General features: G+C 40.1%; 2 protein-coding genes across 9 annotated transcripts; one reads left to right on the forward strand and one right to left on the reverse strand.

Annotated features, from left to right (window-relative positions):
• Nucleotides 1-1262: 1262 nt before the first annotated feature.
• On the forward strand, nt 1263-10002 carry LOC137296094 (mesoderm-specific transcript homolog protein-like). 8 transcript variants are annotated; one of them, XM_067827768.1, is made up of 12 exons: nt 1263-1325; nt 1761-1929; nt 2823-2896; nt 3703-3780; nt 4388-4518; nt 5120-5181; nt 6099-6139; nt 6595-6662; nt 7249-7347; nt 7648-7727; nt 7921-7984; nt 8664-10002. In XM_067827768.1, the coding sequence occupies exons 2-12, from the start codon at nt 1776-1778 to the stop codon at nt 8779-8781; spliced, it is 969 nt and encodes a 322-aa protein (XP_067683869.1). In that variant the 5' UTR covers nt 1263-1325; nt 1761-1775; the 3' UTR covers nt 8782-10002. The 8 variants fall into 8 exon arrangements, with proteins under 8 accessions (XP_067683869.1, XP_067683871.1, XP_067683870.1 ...); XM_067827770.1 differs by having other exon boundaries at nt 1277-1325; nt 1764-1929; XM_067827769.1 differs by having other exon boundaries at nt 1288-1362; nt 1764-1929.
• Nucleotides 10003-10275: 273 nt separating this feature from the next.
• Nucleotides 10276-14987, reverse strand: LOC137296342 (uncharacterized). The gene is made up of 4 exons (XM_067828117.1): nt 14852-14987; nt 13485-13584; nt 12759-12922; nt 10276-11439 (listed from the first exon to the last, which is right to left on the reverse strand). Exons 1-4 carry the CDS (start codon nt 14934-14936, stop codon nt 11429-11431), a joined length of 360 nt encoding a protein of 119 aa, XP_067684218.1. The 5' UTR covers nt 14937-14987; the 3' UTR covers nt 10276-11428.
• Nucleotides 14988-23204: the final 8217 nt, after the last annotated feature.

Raw genomic sequence — 23204 nt, forward strand, 5'->3', positions numbered from 1 at the left:
TCAGTGAATGACCTGTATCTCTGTTGGAAGAGTGAGTGAGGTGTTTTTAGCAATATTCCAGCAATACCATGACAAAGGACATCACACTACACGTCACACAAGCCTGTTCAGTGGGTCATGGTTATCAAGAGGATATATTTTAGAAACAACAATTTTTACAACCAAATATATGGGTTTAACACTGGCAGTTCAAAGTCAAAGGTAGTAGACTACAAGAACAGTGTTTATTGCAATAATGTGATGTTAATATACACCTCAATGCGATCTGGTCAGGGATATGTGAAACTGGTCAAATGTGTGACCAGCTAAAGAAATTATATCCACGAAAATATCCGACACTTAGCAGAGATGTGTCACGGGCAAGATGGGCAAGCAAAGAGTGAGCCGACAGACAACGGGAAGAGTACTGACAGACTGGCAGATCCAGACAACGTGATTAAACTTGCTGAAATCCTGTTGTACAGAGGGGAGAGACAAACCATGGGACAGGTATTTGGGACAACCACTTGTCTCCTTTGGACTGAATGTTAAGCACCGGATGTGATGTAACAAGGATGAATTCATATAGAAGCCAACCTTGTATCTTTTCAAACCGCCATTACAGAGGTCAAATAGTCTAATGCGTTTTGAGGATCGGGTGGTATTACACAACTTCTTTAAGTGCTCAAGTAATATTTGCAATAAATTGAACTACGCGGGAATTTTGGTTGCAATGAAGTGTAATGTTATAACACCAAACACAAACGCAAAATCCGGTTTGTAGCAATTTTGTTACAATATTAACATGATGTCCTGAGTCATAATTAAAGAGGACTTAATCCATTCTTTATGACGTAGTTCAAACTAGACTTCTGGAGCTTATAGTCTATATTATCAGATAAACTATATATCACACAGTTATACAGAGAATAGATGACAAAAAGATATATATTGCCCTAGGGCTTCGTATGAAAAATTCGAAAAATGTTTTCGCCCTCGTAATAAACACACATATTTCCCGCTTCTGACCTATGCAAGAGGGTATATACCTTCCTCGGAGTCAAAAGAAATACGGTTGATATTTTATTACATGGTCTCTGTTTTTAAGCAACAGTTGATATCATTTTGACGCAAAACACTCTATGAATGAGAATCATACATTTCTTTTAGTTGCTGTTGTGCTTATAGTAATACATCGTGTCTCAAAATACCACTTTACACTAACAAGTAATGTTGATTCATTTTATATTAATATTCTCAGATTCCGTTTTATCATTCAATTTGCATACACCCAGCTAATGGAGCCGGAAGTGGGGCAAAGATCACTCGGCGAGATGGGTTCAAAGGTCTATAAACACGACTGGATGAGAGGGGATATTGCTTGTGTGTCATTTCATTTGTGATCAACGAAACACACAATTAGATACCACCAACCTGTTCTGTTATCAACAATCGATATTATCGTAAACACTGTTCGAGTCTGCTCGGTCAGTGCAACCTACGACAACTTCACAGTTTCCATTTGGTAGTAGAACTAACCGGCATGTCACGTGTTGAAGATTTATCTCAGGACAGGGACGCATCTTACTACTACGTCTCTGTAAACTGTCAGTTGTGTCACTTACAGACAATATTTGATAGTGTCCATGGTACTAGCTAAGATACGTGTTCATGTTAGTGAACGCTGCTATGTGTCTCAGCTACGTATTACTGACCAGGACCTTCTGAGGCGCCAGGTACTTTAGCAGTTAACTTTCCATAATTCACTGTGTCTGTTGCAGCAGGAGCTGTGAACGATGGTGTCGGTGTCTCAAGTTGCTGTGGTGGTGCTGGGTGTGGCCATTGCTGGGTTTCTCCTCTACCCTCCCCCTCCCTTGTCTCAAAGGTTGTTGTCATGGAAACAGAGAGGCAAAGTTTACCCATATAATGACGTGGAGGTATTCTATGTTGGTAATGATGTTATGATATTACAATTAACGATACAATAAAACTATCCTGGAATCTTGTTATCTCTGCCATTAGATACAGGGTATCTATGTGTAGCGGCCACAAAATTTCCGAGTCCCATACTGGGATTCGAACGATAGACCTTCTGATCTGAAGTTGGACGCCTTGTCCACATGACCAAAGACCCCGTCAGCAAGCTGACAAGGTAAGGATGACATCTTTGGGATGACTTCACGCCCGGCTACATATGTACAGTATGTTACCATTTAGATGAGATACTTGTGTAGCCAGGTGGTTTGTGCATGTGCTCATCATGGTGATGATATATTACTGATATATTGGTGTTATCTCTACCACACTTTGTTGTGGAAACACTCTAACTAGACCCTTCACTGGCAGCCTCATGTATGTCCCGAGGTATCTACCACAATTTGTCCTGGAAACACTCTAACTAGACCCCTCACGGGCAGCCTCATGTATGTCCCAAGGTATCTACGACACTTTGTCCTGGAAACACTCTAACTAGACCCCTCACGGGCAGCCTCATGTATGTCCCAAGGTATCTACGACACTTTGTCCTGGAAACACTCTAACTAGACCCCTCACGGGCAGCCTCATGTATGTCCCAAGGTATCTACAGCAGTGTGTGAAACAGCCATTGGCCTGCCAGCCTGCTAGCCCAAAGCTAATAAAAATCCAGCCGGGCCAGTAAATCTCCTCGGTCACTGGCCTGACTGGCAAGTGAATTTTCATGAGGCCATTTTGTAAATATATCACTCTCTTTGGTTTGTAAAGTTATAATATTCTTTTACTCCTGTAACTCCCATGATGAAGTTAGCAGTCCTCCTGTTTTAGTCCAAGTGTGTAGAATGTAGACATTCTGTTTTCCTCCCCAGATGAGGCAGGTAGTGGAACAGGGACTGTGGTCTGTCTCCATGGTTTCCCAACTTCCAGCTACGACTGGATCAAGGTAAACGAATATACTCAAGAAACAAGTGTAGTGAAAAATCTGCTTTTTGATCGTAGGTTGGGAGTTTAAGAAATGTCAAAAACACATTTGGGGAGACACTGTTGTAAGTTGGTCTTGTTGGAAAGTAGTAAGTAGTACTGGTGAAATGAGATCAGCATGTTTGTTGTGAAATGATGGTGAAATTACTATAGTGTGTTTATAGTCTTCACATCATCCTAAACATTCATGATACATGTCTCCTGTGTGCTGAAATAAATCTGATATGACAATCAGTTCAAATCAGCGTAGTTTACTGTCTGGTAGTAGTGGGTTTTCTCTCTTGCTGTTCGTACAGACACAACCTTCTTCATTCTCCTGACCTGAGAAGGTCTTGGGTAAAATACATGTAGGTCTTCAGCAACCCATGCTTGCCGTAACAGGTGACTAGGCTTGTTGTAAGTGGTGACTAACAAGATTGGATGATTAGACTTGCTGACACTGGAGATTTGTCATTGGTTCTCAATTGTGCAGATCAATACTCATGCTGTTGATCACTTGATTGTCTTGTCCAGACTCGATTATGTACAGACTGCCATATAGCTGGAACATTGCTGAGTACTCACTCACTCACTCGCTTACTCTTCCTTCTCTTCAAGGGGTGGTGGGGTAGTCTTGTGGTTAAAGCATTGGCTTGTCTTGCTGAACACCAGGGTTTGATTCCTCACATGGCTACAATGTGTAAAGCCCATTTCTTGTGCTGCACACTTTTGTATCAGGATTAGCATACAATATATGAACTACTCCCACTTCTGTAAATCTGCTTTCAGATTATGCCCTACTTGAAGAATCAGTTTGCCCGTATTGTGCTGGTGGACTTCGTCGGTATGGGCTTCAGTGACAAACCTGTGAGTCAAGGCAGTTTGGTGTTGACAAAATGTTTGGCCAGAAATTGTATAGAAGTGGCCTCTGAAAATACGTTAGAAAGGTTTCTGCTTCCAGATAAGGTGGTAGTGAATGGAAAAAGTTCTTTTGGGCCAAACCATCATGGAACATAATTTCTTTTGATTTGATCTAGAGATTTGTATTTGTATTATTTCTCATTTTATGGACAGTGATGATAAGTTTTTAAGTGCTTATTCACTTCAACCAATTTAAAAACAGAAGTGACAAGTAAATATTCATCATTCTTATAGCTTGTTGTTTGGTTGGGTGGTCTCATGAACCAGAGCAATGTGTGAAGCCTGTTTCTAGAGCCTCTGCTGTGGTATGACTGGAATATTGTTAAAAGCAGCATAAAACTAAAACTCACACATGTACGAACCAACTGAAAAATGGCCTAACGAGACTCGCAATATAATGTTGCTAATAGCGCAGTGAAACTTGTGTAGTCAAGTACTGATGTTACTATTACTAAATGAACATCTGCTTATCGCAGATGCAAATTTCAAGTCATGATGATAACCCTCAGTTACCCTAATGGGTGATATGACTGGCCCATGTGTCTTTTCACAGGAAGACTACAATTATTCTGTATTTGACCAAGCAGACATGATAGAAAACCTGGCAGAGTCCCTGTCAATATCCTCCACCCATCTCCTAGCTCATGACATGGGAGACACAGTAGCACTGGAGCTTGTTGCCAGGTAAATATTATATCATCACCACCATGTGTCATGGCAGACTCTCTGTCAATATCCTCCACCCATCTCCTAGCTCATGACATGGGAGACACAGTAGCACTTTAGCTTGTTGCCAAGTACATATTACATCATCACCATCACTGTGTCCTGGCAGACTCTCTGTCAATACCCTCCACACACATCCTGACACATGACATGGGAGACACACTAGCACTGGAGATTGTTGCCAGGTAAATATTACATCATCACCACCACTGTGTCCTGGATTGTCTGGTCCGGACTCAATTATTTACAGAAAGCTGCCATATGGTTGGAATGTTGCCGAGTGTGGCGTAAAACTAAGCTCACTGTGGAAATTCAGAAGGTTTGGGGTTCATAAAAAATAATCCAGTGCCCTGACCACAGCTCAGAAATATTATCTCAGCTTAACGACTTTTAAGATGAAAACTTGTGCATTGATGGTGTTATTGAGGGACAGCTAGGTTATCTGAAACAATTTTTCTGTTTTCATTTATATGTAGAACAATTTTCTCCAAAGTGTTTGAGATATTAGGCATTGATGAATTTGTCTTACATGTGTCAGTGTGTTTTCCTGTTTCTTCAGATTCAAGGAGAGGTCAAAGAACACAGGTCTGGTCCTGACATCTCTGTGTCTGCTCAATGGTGGTAAGAGGGATGTGGCAGGGTCAACAATGTTGGGTTCTTAAGTGTCAGTGTTGAGTAACATCCTTCAACCAATTTAGAAACTGAAGTGACAAGTAAATATTCATCATTCTTATAGCTTGTTGTTTGGTTGGTTGGTCTCATGAACCAGAGCAATGTGTGAAGCCTGTTTCTAGAGCCTCTGCTGTGGTGTTACTGGAATATTGTTAAAAGGGCTGGGCGGGTTACGCTTAGGTAACATGCATTTGCTTGTGACAGAAATTTCGGAAATATGATTTCACCTCATAGTTATCTCATACTGTTGTATTTTTGTTTGTGAGCTCCTGTAGAGTCTCAGTTGCTTATCATCTATGTGTATTGTATTTGTGCTGTTGATCCCTGTCTGTCACACTGACATGTGAATGTAACTCATATTGTTGTTATTTTTGTTTGCGAGCACCTGTAGTGTCTCAGTTGTTTATCATCTATGTGTATTGTATTTGTGCTGTTGATCCCTGTCTGTCACACTGACATGTGAATGTAACTCATATTGTTGTTATTTTTGTTTGCGAGCACCTGTAGTGTCTCAGTTGCTTATCATCTATGTGTATTGTATTTGTGCTGTTGATCCCTGTCTGTCACACTGACATGTGAATGTAACTCATATTGTTGTTATTTTTGTTTGCGAGCACCTGTAGTGTCTCAGTTGTTTATCATCTATGTGTATTGTATTTGTGCTGTTGATCCCTGTCTGTCACACTGACATGTGAATGCAACTCATATTGTTGTTATTTTTGTTCGCGAGCACCTGTAGTGTCTCAGTTGTTTATCATCTATGTGTATTGTATTTGTGCTGTTGATCCCTGTCTGTCACACTGACAACAGTGACATGTGAACATGTTGTTGACAGTTCATCTGAATATCAACATGTTATGCTTTAGGACTCTTCCCAGGGAAATATTATCCAAGATTGCTGCAAAAGGTTTGTATGTGGCAGCTGACTTAGCTCTAAAATCTAAAATAATGCACATCTCGGTGATGAGGTTGAAATACTGTGCAAGGATGGCATGATATAGTACGTATCTCACTAACACGATCATGATACCGTACCTGTCACCGTATAGACATTATAATGCAATGGTACAAACATTCCTGGATTTTGGTACGGCCAGAGACCCTATACAGTTCTGGTCTCTGGTATACAGTTTTGGTCTCTGGTACAACCCAATTTCACCTTACCTGACATTTCCAACTTGGGAAATTTGACAACCCAAGAAATGTGAGAGAGAGAGAGAGAGAGAGACAGGGTATGGAAAAATCAAGTAACATAAATGTCATATGTTGTTGATGAAGATGTTGTTGTTGATGAAGATGTTGTTGTTGATGATGATGTTCCTGTTGTTAGTAGCTGTAGTGAATGACTTATTTTATTTGTAGATTATGCTGATGCCAGTCCTTGGCAAGATTGCATCAAGATTGATATTTTTCCAACTGTTCCGAACAAGGTAAGTTATTCAGTGTATGTTTTGTTTGTTCTGCTCTTGTCAGCAACATTACAGCAATGTCACAGCAACAGCAACAGCTAGTTATCCCTAAAACATGAAAAACTGTGTGATGAACTTATCATCATGTAGGTGCTCTTTATACATGAAACTTGCTATGGTTATTCCATGGGAAATCTGCATAGCAATGGGTCTGCATCAAACTATGCAGCCTGTTGGTCATGTACATCAGCAGGTCAGGTCAGGCCTCAATGCTTGAAACATTCAAAGCCCTAAGAATTCTTAACCGTGATCGTAACCGGTGTGTGAAGAATGGGCTTAGGACGTTTGTAGGGCTACAAACAATGTTTTGAGGATAAGGGGCATGTTTTGGTGACATGGTTGAATGTGACCAAATAGATGAATGTGCCATTAAACTACAGAGATATAATCATGATTCAATCATTTTAGGATTTAGGTATAAAGAGTTGGAATGTACAGTGAGACTGTTTGATTCACACTTTGGGGAATTTGTACTTCTTTTCCCCAAAGTGAAATAAAAACAGATTATTTAAGTATTGATTACCACAAGGTATATTTTGATATCTAGGTTTGGAGAAGTTTTTGGTACCAGCAAGCCTTCGTATGGTGATTTTGAGGATTTCTATGCCGCCATCAGATACAGAGATGGTAACACTGTTCTGCCAGGGTATGTAGTATCCATGGAAACCCAGTGATGCCAATCATGATAAACTACACAAATTATTAAAGGGATAATGAAAGATGCCAATCTATTCAAACATCCACAAAACATGTTCATCAATTTTGTGTGTACCTTTGAAAATATTCCAGTGAGGTATAGGAATGTTCTGTTTGGGTAGTATTTCATATTCCAAGTCTGCTCCTCCCGACAGTTTTGCTTCAGTACAGGAACATTGTAAGATGGAGCGTAGATGTTAAACAGACAACTGACAGAGCCAAGGGAGATAACTAAATATTGGTGTTTCAGGCTTCTGAACTATATAAAGGAGAGATCTGACAATGAAGACAGATGGGTGAACGGCACACTGAAAACATCACCCATTCCAGGTATTATGAGAAAAAAATTGTGTAAAATGATTCTGTGAAAATTAAGGTGTATCAAACTCACTTGAATGACAAAACATTTTGCACAGTGAGAACATTGCCTCTATTAAATAGACTCACTTCATGATAAATTTAATCTCTGAAGTTTGTTCATTTTTGTTTGGCGTCACACTATAAAGACTTGATGATGTTTCAGTGCTGATGGTGTATGGACCCGCTGACCCTGTTAATCCTTCCCCGGTATTTCCAGATCATTTCAGGTCAGACAAAGAAATATATCACTCTCATTTGTCAAAGTTATATTCTGTTCACAAAAGTAAAGTCGAACATGCTCAAGCATAATGGAATGCTTTGTTCCCATTGGAAATGATCCAATAAATTCGGGTTCAAATTCATCTTCAGGAAACCATGCTTGCAAGAAGTGTCTGACGGGATCAGGTGGTCAGTCTTGCTGATGTGGCTCATGCCTTCATATCACAATTGTTTAGGTTGTTGCTCATGGTATTGATCACTGGATTGGCTGTTCCAGACTTGATTATTTATTGACTGCCATGACATAGCTGCTGTATTGCAGTGCTGCATTTGACAACACACAAAACTGTAACATTCCTTTCTATGACAACTTTTCATAATTCATGTCTGGCCCAAGATGAACTGTTTAGAGGCTGACATGAAGTAGCTATAATACTGACCCTTGTGCCATACAAGTGATAACAAACAGTTTTCACTGTACACATGTACGTCTTATATATACTATTCACAATATGATCAAGAATGAGTATATGACATGCATATCTATCGTGGTTGTGGTTGTAGTGGATTAAATATAGTATGGTTTTCTTTATCTTGTGTTGAGTGTTATGTCCAAGAAGTTGTCACCTGAAAAGCAATCTTTTGATGACCACCTACTAATTTCCTCCGTTCATGTATTTGTTCCAGGAAAGTCGCTCCTCAACACAAGCTGGTTGTCCTGGACAAAAGTATTGGCCATTACCCACAGTGGGAGGACCCAGAGAAGACTGGAAGAAGCTATATTGACTTTATAACAGGGCTATAGTCCAAGATTGCGAAACATTGAGGGAAGATGACTAAAGCTTCAACTGACAGTGAATTAAATGATCCCTCAATTTGTGTTAAAGTTATAACACTACAAGTGAATTCAGATATTTTAAAATTACCCTAAGTCAAGATCTGAGATGTGTTGAAATGGAGTACAAGATCATATTTTGAAAAGAACAAATACAGAGGATCTCTGTGAACCCTTAACGTTGATTACAGGAGTCACCATTCTGTTTGATATATCTTCCAAACCATTATCAGGTGTTTGCAGTATCAGGCAGTGATGTTCCTATTAGCATTATTTTCACCGGATGACACGTTTGTAAAGATATTTTATGTTGTGAAACTGCATTTATGTAGAGAGTGTGTGAACAAAAGGATTGATCTTTTTGGTTTTGTACATGATGTGCAGGGGAATCACTTACTTTGTACATGTTTTAGGGAGGGGATCATTCACAATGTACGTGCTTCTCCATAAAATCATCATCACCGTTCTAGCTACATGGTATAAATGGTCCCTAGCAGTCATAGAGCAAGTGCTAAACCTTTCGTTATCCACGAGGTTGGGTCTTCATTCCATCGTTAGTAATACACTGGACAAATCCACACCTTTGGTTTCAAGACTGTGCAAATGTCCTGGCCTGTTCTTGAACATTCCTGTGTTTTCCGACCCAGGGAGTTAGAGAAACAATTGTACAGGTAAATAGGACGTAATAGGATCCAGGTTCTATACTGTATAATTTATAGTGGCTTACTTCCAATACATACCTTGATGATGATGAAGTTTAAGGAGAGAAATTCTCTGATATTAGTATTGTAAATTGATTAAACGGTGTGAAATTAAGTATAGTCAAATAAATAATTTGTGTGCTCTGTAATGTTTTGAATAGTTTAATATTCATGGATGCCCTAGTTAAGTCAGTGGACAGTTGTTGTCTTGAAATGCTTCACAATCCTTACAAGAAAGTAACAATAAATGGTCTACATCTGAATCTTTGTTACCTCAGATAATGAGGTTTGTAAACTGTATTAGAAGATATCTTCCAGTTTTCAGTTAGTTATCTGTAATGAGTTACAGGGTCATTTGTTTGGGAGTGATGCACATGTGTGATATATTTATGAATGATTTTAAACTGCTCAATTATTCATTTATGAGATTTACAGTAAAAAGCTTTTGACAATCACATATACAAGAATAAATTATTTCATATATTTGCCATACTGGGGTTATGTTTTGTTTTCTGTTGATCATAAGCAGATTCCATATTGTTGCAAGGGTTCTGTTCATGATCGTGAGCCAGTGTGTGGCCAAAGAATTGCAGATGATCCTTTGGTTGCGGGTTGTCCTGATGGTGCACCAGACCTTTGCTCGCGACTTTCACCAAAACCGCTGACACCAAGATCGACATCACTGAACTTTCCTCCCAGGAGGCTTCACATTTTGTACAAATATTTTCAGAAATTTAACTGATAAATAACATGAACGAAGATATATATAACAAATTTATATAAAATATAATTCACAAATAATACACAATTCCTCTAGAAAGGCGTAAAGGCCCAAGTTTGTATTGTTTCTCAACATAATTGACGCAAACTTGTACAATAAGCTGATGATGCAATCTACTGTGTGAGTGACAAAAACTTTAAAAAAATTCAAAATACAAAATATATGCAGCGATGGCGTTAACAACGTCGACACAGAAAGGAAGACCCTCCCGGCGTTACAGGGTAATCCAGCCGCTGTCCCGGAGATGACGTTCAACACTGTCAACAGCGTCGACAGAGAAAGGAAGACCCTCCCGGCGTTACAGGGTAATCCAGTCGCTGTGCCGGAGATGACGTTCAACACTGTCACTACTGCCGCTCACCCCACACCACCCAGGATTCCGTGTTAGTATTGACCCTAGCAACCTGTGTTCATTGTGCGTGACTGAATGGATTGGATTTGTGGATGGGATGAACGCGCATCATCCTCTCCCCTTGGTTGCTGCATATGCTACTAATCACGTTCCCAAGTAACTTGCTCGTTGTAAAATGCGACATAATGTACTGGGTGTTTAGTCCCGCCATCCCATTCCTCTGGTGTATGCACGTACTACTAATCACAGACTTATCTGGTCCAAACTCTACCAACCTGCTGCCAGAAAATTTGAATGCTGATAAAAAACGGAATAAAACTAAAAACAGCTTCCGACCATATGGGCACTTACATATACCACGAGCACCTTACATGTACCACGAGCACCTTACATGTTCAACATGTAACTCAGGAAGCAGTTGTGTTCATAAATGAGTTATTTCTAATATCTGTTCATCATGCTCAGTGCTGTGATGTAATGAAATACTTCATCTGTCCTTCATCAGTCGGTGATGCTTGAAAGAAAACCACGTGGGGTCCATGATGATGAACACGAACTGTGGGAAAATATGGGATCACATGAAAGCACAAGTGTTCTCTTATTTCTTTCCAGGTTTCTTCAAAAGATACGCGATAAATAGCTTCTGAGGAAACCTTGGAAAAAATAAAGGAACCCTTGTCCTTTCATGTGATTCCCTATTTTCCTCCTCAGTATATGGCACGTATATAGATATATAGTATATATATATAGTATATAGGCTGCCTGATGTCATGACGATTGTCCCTACCAGTAATCTGAAACATGACAAACAGTAAACTACTATACAGACAATACAAGCATATGTTCTCTGAAAGGGTGGCATGTCTGTTATTTCGTATGAGTGTGAATCCTAAACAATGTGATAGACTTAAGACAACGGCACATCTTTAGATTTAGTCTGAATCAGAAATTAAATCTCTCCGATAAAGCATCTTCGTAAGCTATGGTTACTTCAGGTCTGTATGAAGCGTGTATTTCATTGAGTAAACCCGTGAGTAAACCCATGAGTAAACCTGTGAGTAAACCATCCGGGTTCGGTTTCGCTTTCTGCAAACCATGTTTCTCGTAAGTAACAATAACCAATCAATCAATCAGTCGATCGATCACTCACTCAATATAATTGATTTTGATCTGGTCTAAAGTACTGTTTCACTGTCCAGTAGACATCAGATATATAGAGAATACTAAACTACACTCGTGAATGGTATCGGTATTTAACTCGCTTTTGCTCGTTAATAATACCAAACCATTCACTCGTTCCATAAATATGGTATTACACGGGACAGTTTAGGATTTTATTTATTACTCACCCAACATTAGCACAATCATTTCGAGCAAAGTACTTCTTTCCTAATAAGAATTCAACGAGTGTGGAGTCAAGCAACGTATAATACTATTGTGACAGATTTATTAGCATTGTGACGTCATAACTTTGATGTCATACATACGGCATTTCGCCATGGTATTACACAATGTGTAATAACTTTGTAAAATTATAAAACAGTGATATCTTCAACGAGTGAGTAATAAATATATATAGTAGATATCTTCTACTAGTCAAAATGTGGTTGCACTTGTGCCAATGTAACTGAACTGATAAGATTTTTCCGAGACCCCTCGTAGACATCCAGTGACAACATTTTATCTGCATAGTGACTCGGCAGTCTGCCACTGACTGGTGTGACCCAACCATCAGCAGACATCGTCTTTCAGTTTCTTGGATCGAACCGTATTTTGCACGACAATGAAACTATCCGAAGCATAGAGATTCACTTCATACAGAAGTAGATAAGGGAAAACACCTAAACATGCGATTATAACACCATTTCTTAGCAAAAGATATGCCCTGTTAATACAATTAATCACCTAAGAAAACATGCACATACAGCCACACACACGATCACGAAAGCGCGTTCAAACGTGCTCATTTACATAAATTAACCAAATGCTATAACATATTGTATTATTGAATTATTGTATTATGGTATTTATAATCTCAAAACATGAATTTTTAAAGAAGGATTGAACTGCATGGATTCCAAACTGCTACACATTTCAATGGAAGTGTACAAACCTGTTGTGCCCACTGATTTCCGTGCTGGAGGGCCCTGAGTGACGAACCTGGAAAACCCGGTCACACGTCCATGGGGAGCTGGCGTCAGGAATGCTATGACTATACAAGCAGCGGTAATGAGAAGGACCACACCCAGTATGACAAGCGGAACTATACCGTGTACCCTGAATCATACAGAACCAGCATTATGCCTCGTAAACCATCATTCCCCATATGCTTGAAAATGGTATCAGTACCAATACCGAAATGTCGAAACTGTTCAAATAAAGAAACTGATCATCTATAGAGTTGCGTTACCTGTATGCAGAGTTGCCTCCCTTGGACCTGTCAGTAGCCTATGCCGTGCGCGCAAATCACAGGTAATGTTTATTGACTCACACTTGCGCTCAAGTGTTCGTATTTCCTGCAACACTTTGAGCTTTCACCCTTGAAGAAGAGTGTGAGTGAGTGAGTTTTAGGTTTATGCTGCTTTTAGCAATATTTCAGGAATATCACGTCAGGGTCTTCAGCGTGACGAACGAACGCTTGAAACACCAGACTTGGTTCCTAATATTCTGCAATGGTAGCGCTTACATGCAGTTTAAATGTACAAAAGAAAATAATTTGTCAGTCATAATGTCAGAAGCCTGAAGGTGGCAGTGCCCAAATATTGATTAGTTGTCGAAAGGTGTTAAAATGTGATTTTATAAGACGCTTCCCTTTTGGATATAAAAGATGCCTTCTTACCATAACTTCCATTCAAGCTGTGTACAACACCTGGTGTTAAACATACAACATCCATGGTTACACTGGTCCTTCTCATCCCCACACGTCTGTGCGCCAGCCACTGAAACATACAGTATCCATGGTTACACTGCACCTTCTCATCTCCACACGTCTCTGTAGCAGCCACTGAAACATACAGTATCCATGGTTACACTGCACCTTCTCATCTCCACACGTCTCTGTAGCAGCCACTGAAACATACAGTATCCATGGTTACACTGCACCTTCTCATCTCCACACGTCTCTGTAGCAGCCACTGAAACATACAGTATCCATGGTTACACTGCACCTTCTCATCTCCACACGTCTCTGTAGCAGCCACTGAAACATACAGTATCCATGGTTACACAGCACCTTCTCATCTCCACACGTCTCTGTAGCAGCCACTGAAACATACAGTATCCATGGTTACACAGCACCTTCTCATCTCCACACGTCTCTGTAGCAGCCACTGAAACATAACTTGGACACTAGAGTCGGAAATCGAACCCGGACCTTTAGCGTGACGAGCTGGCCATCCCACCGCCCAGGAAATAAGAGTTTGCGTCATTTACGTTTGATATTTTTGATACAGGGTTACTACACACACACACACACACACACACACACACACACACACACACACAGAGAGAGAGAGAGAGAGAGAGAGAGAGAGAGAGAGGAACAGCACATATATATATGAGTGTGTGCACACACATTGTACGTCATGCCTCATAACTTTGCTTTTCATATGCAAACATAAGATCACTCCGAGCGTTTCATTTCAGAGTCTTTTGAAACGTCCTACCTCATTACACATGAATAGCAACAGTCTGACTCGCATTGGGTTGCTTTCAATGTTGACAATGCCACTGTACAGCAGGTTGTTCTTGTTCATGCTTGCTGTGGTGGCAGCCATGCCCTTCCGGCTGCCCAACTATCGACTGTTACATTGTAATGCATACTACACACACAATTCCAATGCAACTTCTGCATCATACATTGGTCAAACATGAACTGAAAACCATGGTAACCGAGTGATTTAAATTTGACAGTGTGACATGTAGAGCCAAGGACGATGCAGCTCAGGCAGTTAAACTGTTCCAGTCTTGACATAATAAACTACCCAGTGTAACCTAATGAACGTAGGATACTAATCACTCTGGCATAAATAAAATTAAATAGTGTGGAATATGTGTCGGACGATGAATACGTGCACGATCAATGGGGATATTGACCTGAATCTAGACTTGATATTCTATAACCGTCAACGATTCAATGACTTGTTAATGATGCAATATACTTTATCATATTGCATGTGAACAAGGGGATAAGGAAAGCGAACTTACTTGACATTGGTTCAAAGATGAACATGAGGAGCAGTACCGACGTGCACAGTTTCACAGCCATGGCTGGTCGTCGCAGCTGGTCCATACAATCGTTGATCTGTAGTTGATATTTCTGGATATGGATTGATCAGCACCTTATGACGCGCGCCGCTTCAATGCGTATATTACGCATTGAACCCGTACAGAGGCAGCTCTCAGAAGCTAAGCGACGCTTGTACGCTTGTCCATGTTGTTCTTATGTGCTGGGCTGAATCAGATTGTGTTCATGTTGTTGTGTTGCGAAAAAGTGTTGTCATTAAGACGTAAATAAAGGCTTCAGACGCTAATTAGCCATGTGCGCAGTCGCAGTGCATAGCTACCTCCCTTAACTGCGTCAGGATCCGAAGAGTTAGTTTCCCCGTTTGCCTCTTTTTTCTGTAGAGGGTATTTCATAAATGTCATGGGTTTCGGAAACAATGTTAAACATACCACTGATAACTGTTTCGTTATTATTAGTCTTGTTTGTGTGCCGCTGATAGACCAGTTCAGACAGGATCGTCCTTGTGGCGATTCGCCCGCATATACATCACGGGAGTGGAGTTAAACAGTTCGTACACATTGGTTGTGGAATAAGAGCACACTGATTAATACCGAACAGTTCGTAAATTCCGAAATGCCCTGGGTGTTCATTGATAGAAATCCCGATCAGCAATATTTCCACACGACTGTTTGTTAACAAATCGACTGATGATTTATACTTGAAATGTAACAACTCACAATTAGGCTGTACAAAGAGGGTAGATAATAACAGACGTTTTCACTAGTGTACTGTTCAGTTCTAAGTGAACGTATTCAGCAATTTTCAAGCAGATACTAGGATATCTGAGTCGGCTACAACGAAGGTTCATGTACAACTGAAACCATATTCCCACTGTGGTACTGACATGAAGGGAATACAAGAGTCAGTGGTTGAGCTGAAGACATCAGCAGCCATGTCATATCGTGAAATAAGTTAAGTTGTAGAATTAGTCGAATAGAGTTATCTCCCGTATATGACCTTTCCCAAAGCATGGCGCAACAGGCTATAAGATGGCGGCTACGTCAGAGGCGGCAAATATCGCACATAGATGGCAGCCCAGCCACTTCTTACGCGTAAGTAGGGTAATTCACATCACTTTCAACACAATAAACTGTTCGTGTATACGATAGCGCTCTCGGGACTCAAAGGTTCCCACAAGTTAAAATTCGAAGGTACAGATTTGAAGTTACAGTATAAAACGGTGTTAAGGGAGTATGTTCCATATGAAATATTGTTCACATCGTTCATTAACACAATATCCAAACACAGGAAACATACAAAGGGGAATGGCCTACACATGTTATATATGGACAGCAAACGACTGCATTTTTATGTTTCAGAGATTTGGCTGACGTCCGGCTTCCCCGAACCAGACCAACCTCAAATCAAAACACTTGGACTCCTGGACTTTATCCGATAAATATAATAAACAGGACCAGAGACGGGTATTGCCGCGTGCATTACATCGGTACTTACGTAATATATACCATGTGGGTTGTGAAAATCGTGTTTTCAAAATAAGTAATAATATGTCAGGGTTACCAATTTCCGGCTGCTAAGATTTTAGGAACATATGGAGAGACATATATAATGTACTTATTGTACTGTACCATATAGTATAGATTATCAATAATAAAGGTAAACATGATTTATATGAACACATTACATTATGTGAGTACAACCTACACTAATATGCCAAAGACATTATTTCGTAATTTTGATTGTACAATTGAAATCTATGTCTTAGAGGGACACTGCAATTTTCAGTGAAACAAAAGAACTGGTCATATCACTTTCTAGTTCAGAGTACCCAGCCACCACCAATATCTCCGACACTAACACGATCCTTTCCACAACCCCTCAAATCAACATTATTTCCCATACATGGACTTTGTCAACAATAAGCCGCCACATCCACTGTTCAGATTTGCAGTGTGTCCAGTTCATACATGAAATAGGCAAATGATAGAGTCATTCAATTTTAAAATAGGTTGAACCAATTTCATATTACATGTGTTTTTCATAAGAATCCAACCTATCTAGGTGTCTCGTGTTCCTAGATTTATGTTGCCTTTAATCATATTATGTGTGTGTCAAGTATACAAGTAATGCCACTTTAATCAGGTGTGCCTATACTGCAACTGCATATAAAATTGCCTTTGTAACTTCAGGTACATGGTGTTCATAACCTTTAAAACGAATTCAATACTCAGTTTGTCAGCAAGTCAGACACCGTTTGAGTATATTCGAGATATTGTATTTCAGGTTGGAGTAGCACCTATGACCAGTTATTGAAGTTAGAGGACATTGTAGAAACGACCCCACCAGCTAGATTACCCCTGCGTCAACTCCAGATCCAAATAAAGGAGCATTTGGTCAATACTAATTCAGACAGTCGAGTGACACTTCATGTCCCCATGACAGAGCAAGATTTTGAGCAGATAAAATCTGCTGGCGAAGTTTACAAGATAAGGAAGGATCGGACTATATACGCAATACAGTCAAGGCAGAACCTTGAAAATCTACTAGGAGTTGGATGGGACTATAGAATTCTCAATGAATCAGGCGACTGTTTCTATGTGAAGACACAGACTGTTAAGTACTGGCTAAGTAAGAGAAGACCTCTTCTAGACTTCACCTTGTTTCCTGATCACATTGGAGAAAGCTATCTAGATCGAGGCCACCAGGTTTCGTTTTCGTTCGTCAGAGCCCCAGGAAACGCCTCTCTCACAGATAGTCTCCTTAATGCATCATGGTTATAACATTATCATGAAGATCGTGACATTTATATTGTTAGCAGTCGCTATGGTCCTAATTTCTAAACAAACGTTGTTTTGCATACTGCATGAACAGTATTGGGACAAAGCATTAAGTACAAACACAGTTAAAGACTACATAACTAGTTTGGAGAATGCTTTAGGTATATCCTTCGACACCTGCAGTAGCGACGAGGAAAGGCTCAGATCGGAGCTTTTCAGACTTAGAAGGAGAGGATCTAAATGTAAGGCAAAGGGTGGGAGGCAATTCAAGGCATTTAAGGACGGACTTGCAGCATCTTTGTTTACTTGGGATCTTTGTGTTCACAAAGACATGTGTGAACAACACAGTCAGCGCCTTAAATGTCAATTAACCGAAGTGAAACAGAAGAATAAGGACCTCGAAGAAAGGCTGAGATTATTGACCGATTCCAAAAGCATGGAAAACTATTCCGCGAACCATACACATGAAAAGACACCATGTCCGAAAGGCAATACCCGTAAAAGGAAACCATTTGCTGATTGTTCTAACACTGGAAAATGTAAACGAAGGAGAGATGTACAAGAACGATGTGAAGCCGCTTTGTCGTTTTTTGAAGAAGATAACACAAAACTAATTTCTGTCATAACGGAAAGGGAAGGCAAAAGAGAAGTGATAAAGTTTCATGGCGATAATGAAACAGAGAATGACAATTTACTAAAGCTTATGTATATACTTGATATTTTTAACATTAGCCATGAAGCATATCACGAACTGACAATGCTGTATAAATCCCTTCCTCGTTCATACTCTGTTAGACGAGTTTATTCCAGACTGAATGAGGATTTCCATATAATGGACATTCCTGGTGGGCTAGGCGTCCAAGAGTCCCTCCGTGAGAGACTTAACCAGGTTGTTCCTGCTTTAATAAATGCGAAACCCGAGGAATTTGAAGATACAAGAACCCTTCAAGTGAAGATTGCTGCAGATGGAACCCGTATTGGTAAGCGAATACAGGTTGTAAATGTAACCTTTACCATTTTGAATGAAAAGAGGTGTGGCTCAGCACAGGGGAACTACACCCTTGCAATCATTTACACTAAAGAGAAATATAATGAACTCAGCATAGCACTGCAGACACTGAGGGAAGAAACAGAACATCTGCAGGGAGCAAAGATGATATTTGCAGGAACTGAATTTGACATTGAACTATATTTGGGAGGTGACTATAAGTTTTTATTGCTTGCTGTAGGAATAAGTTCAGTGCGAGTACAGCACAGTTGCATTTACTGTAAATATTCCAGAACAGAAAGGCATCAGGTAAACAGAGCGTGGTCGATGACAGATCAAGCACATGGAGCAAGACAAATGTATGAAACGCCAGCAAAGAAAGGAAAATCAAAGGCCTTTTCAATTTCAAATGAGCCTTTATTTCCAAGTATTCCCCTTCGAAATGTCGTGATAGACATCTTACACCTCTTCTTGAGGATTAGTGATAAACTGTTCAACTTACTGGTGGGTGAACTTCGGCTGCTGGACAACATTTGTGATCAGACAAGGTCTAGAGGCCATCTACCTACAGACATGGTAAGCCACATAGCTAAACTCGAAAAACAGCTGGAAGATGTTGGAATAAAATTCGAGCTAAACGTCAGCAGTGAGACAAACAAACTCGAATATCGAGACTTACAAGGACCTGAAAAACTAAGGTTTTTCAAACACTTTAACGCTGCTGAGTTATTCAACAGTCAGGAAAGAGCATCAACTGTTCAGTCCATATGGGATGGATTCTCGTCACTTAATGACATGTTGCAAAGTGCATCACCTGATGTAAAAGATTTAACAGATAAGGTTAAATCGTGGCATTCAATATACGTTGGTGCGTACCAGAGTTGTGACATAACGCCATACATCCACATCCTCTGTCACCATGTTCCTGAGCTCATTCAAATTCATGAGAATGTTGTGAAGTTTACGCAGCAAGGATTAGAAAAGCAAAATGACATCCTCACCAAGCAGTATTTCAGAGCTAGTAATCATGGGAGGAATGCCCTGAAACAAGTGCTTCAGAAACAGAATCGCATCACGCTGCTTGAGAAATACAAACGTCCTAAGGAAAAGGTCGTAACGTGTGGACATTGTCACACAAAAGGACACAGAAAAAACAAATGTTCTACAGAATGATATCTGAACTAGCCTGAACTGATGTTATTCAATAACTGAAACAATATATGTAGACCGAGAACAATATACCGTTTAAACCAAGAGACGTATAAGAAACTGTTGATTGGTTTTATTTTTGGTTAAATCTTTTCACCTAAACCTCTAGTCATTCAAGTACGAAGACTTCAGGAGTCTCGTTTCCTTACTTTAGTAGTCACATAAGGTGTTATGTGGTGTGTGCTTTGTTTGAAAGGGTATGACCAATGTACCGACTATAACAATTATTTTATTTGTAGTTGAAAAGTGGAAGTTTGTGTTTTACTGAAGGTTTCTATCGGATCATCGGGAAAGTTGGAACACCTCTGTCCTATCATAAATGATAGATAATTGGACCATTTTAACAAAGAGTGGTAGTTTCATGATGAATGAATTCATCCTATCAGAATATCATTTCACATGTCAGTGACATGATCATCAAGTGACGAATGTTTTCTTTATTATCAGTTAGATGGCAGGCTTTGTTTTGAATACAACCATGCATTTAGTTTCTTAATTATGTGAATACAAAGTGAACATTTTGTTTCGTTTCCTTTCATTAATCACCAGGATGACTAAAAGATCCTGACAAAAATGTACATACTTTACATTACCAACATCTATCAACACAATCACTGTACAGCAGGGGGAAATTCCTGAAAAGTATAAAACAAAAGCTTCCTGTTGAGAGAGTACTTGCGCTTCCTACTAGGTGTACTGTAGATGACATAGCGTTTTGGCTCAAGGTAACTCTATCTGAAACCGTTTAAATAGTCCTAAAAATACTTGTTGATATATTTACGTAAATAGTCCATTAAACATATTGCAGCTATTTGCTTATTTACCCACGACAGAACAAACACAAAATTCGACTGGAAAACACAGTACACGCATTTATGTACACAAATTACAATGTGTGTAGGGATTCGTGATGGGCTACAGGTTGTGGTAACACCGGTTTTCAGACCTTGACGCTTTCTATAAAAAAGACGGCAATTACTAGTGACCAAAACATTCAAGGTGCATATTTTCCGACTGACAAAACCATTTTTCTAACTACAGCCGAATGCAATAAGCTGAATCTGCATTGATATAACCAAGAAAATTGTTTTCTAATGACTGATATTCAATAAAACCTAAGTCTTAAGGCAATAGGTCTCTTACAAGTAAATCTATTTTAACAAAATAGACGGTAGAACGATTATGTTAAAATGTACCGTGTACATTTTGTTTTCACCAAATAACATAATTTATTAACATATTTCATGCAGTGTGACCTAGTCCTGTCAAAACAGGAGCTAAATTTATTTATTTCTTCCAAAGGTTGGTGTAATTTCAGATTTACCTACGTCATTCCACAAAAGGGAGATAACTCATGCACAAAGCAGTTTTCATGTTCATGATTTCACGATATGTTAGTAATGGCTGAGGTATAATGGTCGAAATGGTGCATACAGTGGTGATCACGTGACAGAGAGGTGATCACGTGACAGAGCGCACATCGACAGCGACATTTATGTGTGAGGTAAGATAATGGCCCATGCACATGTACATACGTAAGATTCGCCGACATAGGGAGGTGTTAATTGACATGTAATTAATAGCGATTGAGAATTAAGGGTCCTGTCCGGAGGGGGTTTATGACAGGAGGGGATACACCGAACGTTTCCTGATTACATTACATAGACAAAGGGGACAGAATTACAGTGATCTTTGGACATATATTGAAACAAATGGATCGTTTGAATAAATGAAGTTGTAAAGAAACTTCTTGAAATAATTCAGTCTGACAGTATCAAGACGTAAAATGCAACATTCGTGTGTGTGTGTGTGTGTGTGTGTGTGTGTGTGTGTGTGTGTGTGTGTGTGTGTGTGTGTGTGTGTGTGTGTGTGTGTGTGTGTGTGTGTTCGGGTTGGGTGGAAGAACACAGCGAAGAAGGGTTGGTCAAATGAGGTGCCCTAGACGGACGAGGGCTCAACTGCATGATGTTGGCTGAAATTCGAGCCCGCAGAGTTGTGACGGGGTAGTGAATGACTACACGCCCAACCAGATCAAAGGTACCGGTGTGCGGACAGTATATTACCAGAATAACCCCGGGCACTGGAAAAAACGTTCGCAAGCACACCGTATGAATGGTGGCGCAAGAATGGTGTGCGTGTGCGTGTGCGTGTGCGTGTGCGTGTGCGTGTGCGTGCGTGTGTTCGTGCGTGCGTGCGTTTCGTGGGAGCGTGCGTGCGTACGTGCGTACGTGTTGTAAAACCATCGGAATCGGAAGTGTCACAGAGTAGGCACTTGTTTTGCAGGACTGTCGTAACTGGGGTTTAGGTATTAGTAAACCGTCTTACCAGTTACCAATTACGATGGCTGTTCCGCATTGTAAGCTCAAGTTACACTCGCTTGGTCCGCTGGCGGCTGCGTCTAGGTGTGAGGGTCTGACGACCGGGACTCCACATTGCATTCATGTATTGGCAGTATGGCATTCAATGAATAACCCAACACAAGGTTCTATAGTCACATATAGGTTTACTCGATTCCTTTGCCTATTTACATGCTGACGTGACCTGGACAGGAAGGGGCAAGCTCGCAACCATATGTGGAACTAACTAATCGATCGCGATGCGAACGTTCTGCTAACCTTCACCACTTTCTAGTGCTGACAGTATCTTTTTCAGTAGTTCGAGTCTGCTCCACCCTCGTCACATGGCCCTATAAAATCCATCCGAATCTTTAAAGGTCACATCATTCCATGGTCGCATGTCGTGGCTCGTGATCGGAAATACATTTAATTACTACTTTAAGAATCTTGTATGTTACATGCCTTTATTCTGTTCTTTATAGTTTACTCCTTAGTTTGTTTCACAGCAGTAATATCACTGATTCTATGACAAAATAACGGTGAATCTCAATAATATATTTGTAATATGTTTCTTGTATAACGGATGCAATTTTCACCTGAAACATGAGAACATGGAGGCGATGCTGAGAAACGCTACAAAATGTACACCAGAAGCAATACAGGAGCACGTAACTCGAATTGGATATGTGAATCATTTCGACAGAATTCAATACAAAACGCGAAACCGGCCAACATGCCAGAGGTATATTAAGGTACGTTCCAAAAGAGCAAATACATGGCTCCTATGTTACTTCGTAAGACCACAAAGCATGTACACACCACAACCCGAGTCCGGGTTTACTTTTAAGTTCTTAAAAGTAATAACGACAATTAAAAGCACTGTGTATGACCATACATGATGTGTTCATTCACCAAAGTTCACTTGTCATCGGTCCCCAATGAATTCACTGTCACAATATTGGTCACAACAGGAGCTGTCCGGTATTGGTGCCGAGCTCCACAA

This window comes from Haliotis asinina, chromosome 9, assembly GCF_037392515.1.
Source record: "Haliotis asinina isolate JCU_RB_2024 chromosome 9, JCU_Hal_asi_v2, whole genome shotgun sequence".
NCBI classification, from domain to species: Eukaryota; Metazoa; Mollusca; class Gastropoda; order Lepetellida; family Haliotidae; genus Haliotis; species Haliotis asinina.

Excerpts from the sequence above, each read along its gene's own strand:
- LOC137296094 (XM_067827768.1), top strand. The coding sequence starts at position 1,776 with ATGGTGTCGGTGTCTCAAGTTGCTGTGGTGGTGCTGGGTGTGGCCATT. Across the intron at positions 1,930-2,822 it reads CGTGGAGGTATTCTATGTTG|ATGAGGCAGGTAGTGGAACA; the intron begins GTAATGATGTTA and ends TTTCCTCCCCAG. Across the intron at positions 7,985-8,663 it reads GTATTTCCAGATCATTTCAG|GAAAGTCGCTCCTCAACACA; the intron begins GTCAGACAAAGA and ends TATTTGTTCCAG.
- LOC137296342 (XM_067828117.1), bottom strand. The coding sequence starts at position 14,936 with ATGGACCAGCTGCGACGACCAGCCATGGCTGTGAAACTGTGCACGTCG. Across the intron at positions 13,585-14,851 it reads CATCTTTGAACCAATGTCAA|TGGCTGGCGCACAGACGTGT; the intron begins GTAAGTTCGCTT and ends TGTATGTTTCAG. Across the intron at positions 12,923-13,484 it reads CAGCTTGAATGGAAGTTATG|GGTACACGGTATAGTTCCGC; the intron begins GTAAGAAGGCAT and ends TGTATGATTCAG.